Source organism: Scardinius erythrophthalmus (genome assembly GCF_964197995.2).
Source record: "Scardinius erythrophthalmus genome assembly, chromosome: 16".
In the NCBI taxonomy this organism is placed as follows: Eukaryota; Metazoa; Chordata; class Actinopteri; order Cypriniformes; family Leuciscidae; genus Scardinius; species Scardinius erythrophthalmus.
This window is the reverse complement of record NC_138236.1, coordinates 36,688,098-36,698,081: the sequence shown is the minus strand read 5'-3', so window position 1 is coordinate 36,698,081 and position 9,984 is coordinate 36,688,098. Positions and strand designations below refer to the sequence as shown.

General features: G+C 40.1%; 1 protein-coding gene across 1 annotated transcript; it reads left to right on the top strand.

The window, feature by feature from the left end:
• Positions 1-714: 714 nt before the first annotated feature.
• Positions 715-9,969, top strand: cnih4 (cornichon family member 4). The gene is made up of 5 exons (XM_081388598.1): positions 715-915; positions 1,265-1,333; positions 6,315-6,427; positions 6,520-6,660; positions 8,568-9,969. Exons 1-5 carry the CDS (start codon positions 742-744, stop codon positions 8,593-8,595), a joined length of 525 nt encoding a protein of 174 aa, XP_081244724.1. The 5' UTR covers positions 715-741; the 3' UTR covers positions 8,596-9,969.
• The last annotated feature ends 15 nt before the right edge of the window (positions 9,970-9,984 follow it).

Genomic DNA, 9,984 nt, shown 5'->3' with positions numbered 1-9,984 from the left:
CATGTTTGATGTTTTTTTTGAGTGAATTTGAATTGTATATTGAGTCTCTCAGATGTATTGATAACAAAAAATGTAGTGATACAATTATATTTGCTAAAGAATTTAAGTTAATTAATAATTGATTTAATATATGTTTTTTTTTGTTTTTGTTTTGTTTTTGTAGTACCAATTATTGGCTTCTTTTTTCTTTCTTTTTTTTCTGTTCTGGAACTTTCTTTGTTAAAATTTTGTTTTTAGATTGTTATCTTTTTGGATGTCATGTTATTGTGTTTTGATGTTTGTTATGTCTAATGTCTAATAAAAAATAAAATAAATAAAAACATATCCGAGTGGAACAAGAGCAAATGTAGGGCTTGATTTGTACATGGGTAATTTATTGGATGGTTGTGGTTTGCTATTGGTGGATCTCATGTGAGTGACAGGTTGCCCCGCCCTCGCGCCAGTCAACACGTCATCAGCTCCAAGAGGGAGGGGAAGTTCTGCTTTTTTTCCCGCCTTTTACTTCGTTGCAGCAGGTTAGAGCAAAAATCATTTATAAAAAAACACAGCAATATTCCATACAAATATCGCCAATTTTGATTTCATGCTGACTAGAAATGTATTTTTGTATTTGTTTATCTGTTTATTTTTAAAAGCATTTATGTTTTTGCTGCTATTTAGATTTTTTAATTCTATTAAGTAAGTGTTTATTGAGGCATGTTGTGTTTTTCATTCGAGCCATCAAAACTCTTTTGTTGTTGAATGATTGGGTTCCGCCGAACGGTGGCGCTCGTGAGATTCAACACTGGCGGTTCAGCGCGAGAGAAGAATCACACCGGAAGCGGAAGGGAAACCGGAAGTGCAGAAATGGAGGCTGCCGTGTTCATTCTATCCCTCGTCGACTGCTGTGCTTTAATATTCCTCTCGGTTTATTTCGTATCCTTTATTAACGCTCCGCATGAAGGAAGAAGTCTCTCACTGACCGCGTCTCAGCAGGGCGTTGTTGAGCTGAGCCTCATGTCGCTGCACACTGAGACGGCAGATTCCTTAATTTTTGTTAATCATTAATGATGGTTTATCTTTATAATGTGTGTTTCACTCTATTACTATGTTTTAATACGATTCGTCGAAGCTCAGTAATGCGAGATTATAGTGATTCCTCCTTCTGTCAGTGGAGGGATGGCTCAGGAACAGAGTGGCAGATCTATTTGAAGTCAATTACAGATATAAGTTATTAATATTAATCATCATTTCTGATGTGTGTACTTCCCCTAACCCTGCTCAGATTATCACTCTGTCTGATCTGGAGTGCGACTACATCAATGCTCGAGCTTGCTGCTCCAAGTTAAACAAAGTAAGTCTGGATTGTGAAGTTAAACGAGAAAATTCATTAATAACATGATTGTATTAAGTAATGATTGGCAAATAATGATATCCATCCATATATCTATATATGCGTGTATATTTATATATAATGTGTGTATGTACATGTGTGTGTGTGTGTGTGTGTGTGTATATTTATATATAATGTGTGTGTATGTACGTGTGTGTATATTTATATATAATGTGTGTATGTACATGTGTGTGTGTGTGTGTATATTTATATATAATGTGTGTGTATGTACGTGCGTGTATATTTATATATAATGTGTGTATGTACATGTGTGTGTGTGTGTATATTTATATATAATGTGTATGTACGTGTGTGTATATTTATATATAATGTGTGTGTGTGTGTGTGTGTGTATATTTATATATAATGTGTGTGTGTGTGTGTGTATATTTATATATAATGTGTGTGTGTGTATATTTATATATAATGTGTGTGTGTATATTTATATATAATGTGTGTGTATATTTATATATAATGTGTGTGTATGTACGTGTGTGTGTATTTATATATAATGTGTGTGTATGTAAATGTGTGTGTGTATTTACAGTGTTTCCCCTAGGTTTACAGGTTTGGGGGGGGGGGGGGGTTGGTTGGTTTGTTTGGGGAAAATTGACACAGACACTATCTATCTATCTATCTATCTATCTATCTATCTGTCACATAAATTGTCTGGGAGGCTAATGGTTTGTAAAAGTTAAAAAATGTTAACATAAGATATCTCTTTAAAAAAATAAATAAACATATTTAAATCTTTTTAAAATTGACTTTTGCAAATAACCTTTGTTAAATTTATAGAAGTATTTGTTAATATTAATGGACCAGAGCTTAAATAGTTTTATTTTTTAACTACCAACTAAAAAAAGATTTATAAATACTAACAAATATATTGGTCATTCATTGTTCGTTAATGTTAGTTAATACATATATATGACAAACAAATTTCAAAAGGGCTTTTTTATGAGAAGTTTTTATTTCTATGATGCATTTATTGGAGAGAATAATCCTGTCAGACGCACCACTGCTGTGAACGCGCGTTCACGTAAACACAATTTAAACAATGTATTATTCAATGCATTACTTCTATATAATTATATATTAAATTGTTCAAGCAAGTGGTAAAATATTTAACCATGTACTTATATTAAAATCTTTTGTATTTAAATTTTAATACAATAAATCTTGCATGTCACAAAGAACTTGTTTTTCCACCTCCACGAATGAGACGAGTGTTGTTCATTATGTCGCCTTGTTGAGGTAAATTGTAGTTTTCCTTGCTTTAACTCAGTCTTAAAGTGAAAAAAGTAGTAATTAATTAAATAAATTTATGGTGAGATTACTACATTTTATTTAATTAATCGCACTTATGGTGAAATTACTACATTTTCAGGTCAATCGGTGTTCATTTTGATCACGAAACATGCGCTGTCACTTTAATTCAGCGTTTGCAGCACAGCAGAAATAGACTCGGTGCGGAAACGATCTCTGCACTGCTGTATACGCACCGCAACTGGAACGGATCGATCATCGACGGACTGCATCCGCGTGCAGTGTACGGGAAAAAAATACTCACCGCAAACGAAATATATGTGAAACGGGCGTTAGACTTGGAGCAGGAGAGCTACTCCGGCTGCTACTCGCAGTAGAGTGATTGTTGCCATCTTCAGTTCAGCGACATATTTCCCGCCGCGCGCTCTCTGTCCGCTAGTGCTCTGTATGTGACGCAAGTGTTTGTTTGTGTGTGAGTGTGCGCACGTGCGCACTCATTGGGATAATTGTAAACGCGCAAACACAGACAGAAAAGACATGCCATCGTGGAAATAAGATAAATAACATATTACTTAAGGGCCATGTAGTTTTTTTTTATATAAAATAACAAATTGTAATCTGGCGCTATAAAGAAAATCAAATCAAATTTACTTGACCTCCAAGGGGGGGCGGGGGGAGCCGTTAGGAGGGCGGGGCGCCCCCCTTATATAATGGTAGGGGAAACACTGCTTTATATATAATGTGTATGTACGTGTGTGTGTGTGTGTATTAATATATAATGTGTATGTACATGTGTGTGTGTGTGTGTATATAATATATTTATATATAATGTGTGTGTATGTACGTGTGTGTATATTTATATATAATGTGTGTGTATGTATGTGTGTGTGTGTGTGTGTGTGTGTGTGTGTGTATATTTATATATAATGTGTGTGTATGTATGTATGTGTGTGTGTGTGTGTGTGTGTGTGTGTGTGTGTGTGTGTGTGTGTATATTTATATATATAATGTGTGTGTATGTACGTGTGTGTGTGTGTGTGTGTGTGTGTGTATTTATATATAATGTGTGTGTATATATATGTATATGTGTGTGTGTGTGTGTGTGTGTGTGTGTGTGTGTGTGTTTTCCTCTTCCTTGGAAGGATAGTTGTGTAATTCATAGAATTTTTTTTTTTCACTCAAGTTTCTGATTATATCGTTTGTGTTTAAATTAATTAATTTCTGTTTGTCATTAAAGCTGCAGTCTGTAACTTTTTTTGGGTTAAAAATGATCTAAAATAAATGTTTGAGCAGGGACATAACCAGCCAGTGTTCAACTCTCTCTGCTTGCCGTAGCTCGACTCAAACCGGTAAGCTTGTAATAATGATTTTAACTCCAGTGGTACTGGCGGATCTCCGCGGGAACTTCGAGCATGTGTTTGCGTCGTTACGTCACATCTGAACACATAAAGAAGAGTCTCGGCTAGTCGGCGTTGAGTGTGAGGATGATGGAGATTTATAGCCTTTTCTCACAGCACTGGATATAATTACACTTATCAATTTGATGGAGATCCAGAAAGGTTCAAACGACAATCACCAACTGGAGATTCACCCGCTGTAAAACGCAAAAGACTTCAGACTTCGGAGTGGCTACAGAAAAAAAGAGACTGCAGCCGGCCCATGCCAAAACAAGGATAAATATCGGAAGGGCATTAAATGTAGTCACGCAATGCTGATGTTGATAACATTAACAATTTGATAACGAAGTATAATTTGCACGATTTGACGTGATATGATAAGCGATCGTTAGATTTAATCAGTGCGATTTACTGCAATGCTTTTTCCCCCTTAGTTGGTCAGAACTAGTGGATGTCACTTGTTCAGATTTCACATTTTCCGGTGAAAACTCTTATGCTGGTCAAACTTCCAAAAAGTAGAATCTGTGATTGCGAATGACAGGATCCGCACCGGCGGCGACTGACTGCCGCACATTCTCCTCAAAACACTGGATTTGTCCGCGCTGTGCCGAGCCGAAGCACAACCCACGTAAAGTTGATAATTCCGCAGAATAACTGCAGTTGCAGATTTCGAACAGAGAGGGCGACAAAGAGGAGAAACTACAGACTGCAGCTTTACAGTAGTGAATGCGCTGTAGAAGTTTCGCTAGTGCTCTCAGACGTCTGAACCACACTGTCTCAAACTGCAAAATCTTTCACACTGAAATAATAATGGTTCTACATTTCATTAGTAACACTAGTTTACTTGTATTCTGTAAATACTGGTAATGAAAACATAAAAATGAATGTTATTTTCATATATATGTGATTCTCATGGAGGCTTTTTCTGCAACAGAATAAAAAAAAGTTAATTGCGACTTTTCTTCTCACAATTGATATAAAGTCAGAATTGCGAGAGAAATTCACACAATGGTGAGCACTGCTGTCATTAGACTGTACAAATCTGATCCTGAGTTCATTTGTGTGTGTAATGGACAGATGAAGCACAGGAACGTGACTCGAGTTTATTTATTCTGCATTTCAAAGTCAAAAGTGCCTCTGTAGAAAATGCCCGATCTTCTGGTGTGTGTGTGTGTGTGTGTGTGTGTGTGTGTGTGTGTGTGTGTGTGTGTGTGTGTGTGTGTGTGTGTGTGTGTGTGTGTGTGTGTGTGTGTGTGTGTGTGTGTGTGTGTGTGTGTGTGTGTGTGTGTGTGTGTGTGTGTGTGTGTGTGTGTGTGTGTGTGTGTGTGTGTGTGTGTGTGTGTGTGTGTGTGTGTGTGTGAAGCGTTCTGAAGCCTGTGCTGTGTGTTCAGTGTGTGTGTGTGTGTGAAGCGTTCTGAAGCCTGTGCTGTGTGTTCAGTGTGTGTGTGTGTGTGTGTGAAGCGTTCTGAAGCCTGTGCTGTGTGTTCAGTGGGTGTGTGTTCAGTGTGTGTGTGTGTGTAGCGTTCTGAAGCCTGTGCTGTGTGTTCAGTGTGTGTGTGTGTGTTCAGTGTGTGTGTAGCGTTCTGAAGCCTGTGCTGTGTGTTCAGTGTGTGTGTGTGTGTGTGTGTGTGTGTGTAGCGTTCTGAAGCCTGTGCTGTGTGTTCAGTGTGTGTGTTCAGTGTGTGAAGCGTTCTGAAGCCTGTGCTGTGTGTTCAGTGTGTGTGTTCAGTGTGTGAAGCGTTCTGAAGCCTGTGCTGTGTGTTCAGTGGGTGTGTGTTCAGTGTGTGTGTGTGTGTGTGTGTGTGTGAAGCGTTCTGAAGCCTGTGCTGTGTGTGTGTGTGTGTGTGTGTGTGTTCAGTGTGTGTGTGTGTGTGTGTGTGTGTGTGAGTGTGAAGCGTTCTGAAGCCTGTGCTGTGTGTTCAGTGTGTGTGTGTGTGTGTGTGTGTGTGTGTGTGTGTGAAGCGTTCTGAAGCCTGTGCTGTGTGTTCAGTGGGTGTGTGTTCAGTGTGTGTGTGTGTGTAGCGTTCTGAAGCCTGTGCTGTGTGTTCAGTGTGTGTGTGTGTGTGTGTGTGTGTAGCGTTCTGAAGCCTGTGCTGTGTGTTCAGTGTGTGTGTGTGTGTGTGTGTGTAGCGTTCTGAAGCCTGTGCTGTGTGTTCAGTGTGTGTGTTCAGTGTGTGAAGCGTTCTGAAGCCTGTGCTGTGTGTTCAGTGTGTGTGTGTGTGTGTGTGTGTGTGTGTGTGTGTGTGTGAAGCGTTCTGAAGCCTGTGCTGTGTGTTCAGTGGGTTATACCGGAGATGATCGGTCAGGCTCTGGCCACAGTCCTGATGCTGGTGTCCATGCACTGGTTCGTGTTCCTGCTCAACTTACCTGTGGCATCATGGAACGTTTACAGGTGATATATCTCAATCACACAGAACACACACACACACAGTAAAAAACCCTGAGAAACACTCCAGCCCTGTCCTCATTACTGCCTGTGAACAGATACGTGAAGGTCCCCATGGGGAACATGGGAGTGTATGATCCCACGGAGATCCACAACAGAGGCCAGCTCAAGTCCCACATGAAGGAAGCCATGATCAAACTGGGCTTCCACCTCCTCTGCTTCTTCATCTACCTGTACAGGTACGACAACCACCTCATCGCTCACGTTGCTGGAATCTCACTGCGTCTGTCTAGTGTCTATCAGAGGCCACATGAGTGTACAGCGCTTTGGGTGTACAGTAGCACATATGAGAAGCACTATATAAATGCCTCATTCATCATAGTTTATTGTGTAAACTGGTGTTGGCGAGAATATGAAACTGCTGATGCGGTGTTTCCTCGGGTCACAGTGATATATATTAAATAAATATATAAATATACAGTGAGGAAAATAAGTATTTGAACACCCTGCTATTTTGCAAGTTCTCCCACTTAGAAATCATGGAGGGGTCTGAAACTGTTATCGTAGGTGCATGTCCACTGTGAGAGACATAATCTAAAAAAAAAAAAACAGAAATCACAATATATGATTTTTTAACTATTTATTTGTATGATACAGCTGCAAATAAGTATTTGAACACCTGTCTATCAGCTAGAATTCTGACCCTCAAAGACCTGTTCTGCCTTTAAAATGTCCACCTCCACTCCATTTATTATCCTAAATTAGATGCACCTGTTTGAGGTTGTTAGCTGCATAAAGACACCTGTCCACCCCATACAATCAGTAAGAATCCAACTACTAACATGGCCAAGACCAAAGAGCTGTCCAAAGACACTAGAGACAAAATTGTACACCTCCACAAGGCTGGAAAGGGCTACGGGGAAATTGCCAAGCAGCTTGGTGAAAAAAGGTCCACTGTTGGAGCAATCATTAGAAAATGGAAGAAGCTAAACATGACTGTCAATCTCCCTCGGACTGGGGCTCCATGCAAGATCTCACCTCGTGGGGTCTCAATGATCCTAAGAAAGGTGAGAAATCAGCCCAGAACTACACGGGAGGAGCTGGTCAATGACCTGAAAAGAGCTGGGACCACCGTTTCCAAGGTTACTGTTGGTAATACACTAAGACGTCATGGTTTGAAATCATGCATGGCACGGAAGGTTCCCCTAAACGTGTTTGGAGGAAGAAGAATGATGAGTACCATCCCAAGAACACCATCCCTACTGTGAAGCATGAGGGTGGTAGCATCATGCTTTGGGGGTGTTTTTCTGCACATGGGACAGAGCGATTGCACTGTATTAAGGAGAGGATGACCGGGGCCATGTATTGCGAGATTTTGAGGAACAACCTCCTTCCCTCAGTTAGAGCATTGAAGATGGGTCGAGGCTGGGTCTTAATGACCCGAAGCACACAGCCAGGATAACCAAGGAGTGGCTCTGTAAGAAGCATATCAAGGTTCTGGCGTGGCCTAGCCAGTCTCCAGACCTAAACCCAATAGAGAATCTTTGGAGGGAGCTCAAACTCCGTGTTTCTCAGCGACAGCCCAGAAACCTGACTGATCTAGAGAAGATCTGTGTGAGTGGGCCAAAATCCCTCCTGCAGTGTGTGCAAACCTGGTGAAAAACTACAGGAAACGTTTGACCTCTGTAATTGCAAACAAAGGCTACTGTACCAAATATTAACATTGATTTTCTCAGGTGTTCAAATACTTATTTGCAGCTGTATCATACAAATAAATAGTTAAAAAATCATACATTGTGATTTCTGGATTTTTTTTTAGATTATGTCTCTCACAGTGGACATGCACCTACGATGACAATTTCAGACCCCTCCATGATTTCTAAGTGGGAGAACTTGCAAAATAGCAGGGTGTTCAAATACTTATTTTCCTCACTGTATATATATATATATATATATATATAATGTGTGTGTGTATATATGTATACTAAATTCCACAAAACATACTATTAAATCACACATAATCTAGAAATGACCCATCTAGCAGTGTGTTAGTTGGCAGATTAAAAGAGTAAACGTCTAGTGAGAAGAGCTGTAGCGCGAGTGTGTGTGTGAACGAGGTTCATCATCTCTCTGGTGTGTTTTTCAGCATGATCCTGGCGCTCATCAACGACTGACCCGCAACAGTCTTCTGAACACACACTGCCAAATCATAAACTGGCCTTTACATTTTGCAAAGAACTTCATGAATCCCAATCAGAAGATCAAGCCCAGCTCTCCTCAAGACCTCGTCACTCGTTCCCCACAGAAACAGCACGTCAGCTGACCTTCAGTCGTGTGTGTGTGTGTGTGTGTGTGTGTGTTTCCCGCACTGACTGCTTCTCAGGGCTGAAGCATCGAGACAATCGCACTGACTCACTGAAGCGTAAGATTCAGAACACACACACACACACACACACACACACACACACACACACAAACCAAGAACAAATATGCACGTGCAGATTGAGCCTGTTTTAGGACCGTTGGGATTATTTTCATGGCAAGTATTATTACTGTAATGTTTACGGTTGAGGTTTTCTTTATTTTCTTATTCCAACACTCCATGCTTGTTCTGTTGTTTTAAAGTAGAATATGTTAACACAGTACAGCAGACATTACTGTGATGCACAAGTGCAGTCCGGAGTGTTTTGCAGTGTGGAAATGACTGGGAACAGAATGTGCTAGTCATCTAAATAATCTCCTTTTGTGTCTTTTGATTATTGTGTGATTTCTGACCTGGATGTGGTGATCTGTTCCACATGCACACACTCATACGTTTCGTTGGAAGAGGGCTCTGTTTCTGGTTTAGAGTTTAACGAGTGATTCAGCCCAACACTAATAACCAGAACAAGCCTCTGATTCCCATCAGCTTCCCCAGTCTGACACGCCAATGGCTTGTGTCTGTGTAGATTTCATTGCTTTTGTGCCTCCTGCTTTTCAGATCCGCACGCTGAAGCTGAAGACTGTGTTTAGAACCATTAAGATTTTTTTTTTGTATGATATTTTAATGATAATTAGACACATTTCCCCCAGTGTTATCATCATCGCTGTTTTCTAAATGATTCTAACTGCAGTAATAATGTAATGCATATCGTAGTGTTGATGCTGCCTGCTGATTTCTGGACATACTCATTTTTAATGGTGGAGATGAACATGGATTGTCATTGAAATATTGTCTCGGTACAAAACATCTTAATGGTGCTTAACACGGTCGTAATTAGTTTTAGACAAGATCTCTATTTGATTGATTTTGAAATGTGACTGACGCGTCACCTTCGCTGTGTTTAGTTCCCTCGGCTCTACACTGCGCAGGTCCAGTGATGTGTCCAGCCAAACAGTGATCACATGATCGGAAGCGACTTCATCAGTCGCTGAATGCTCCTGTTCAATGCCATGTCTCAATGTACCAGTCATGTGACGAGGGTTTGGTGTGAAATCCGTGTCATCAGTTTTGTTTTTTATGCATATTTGCGGTTGTGGGGTTTCTTAAATAAAAAGATGATTATGAATATCAAGGTTTCACA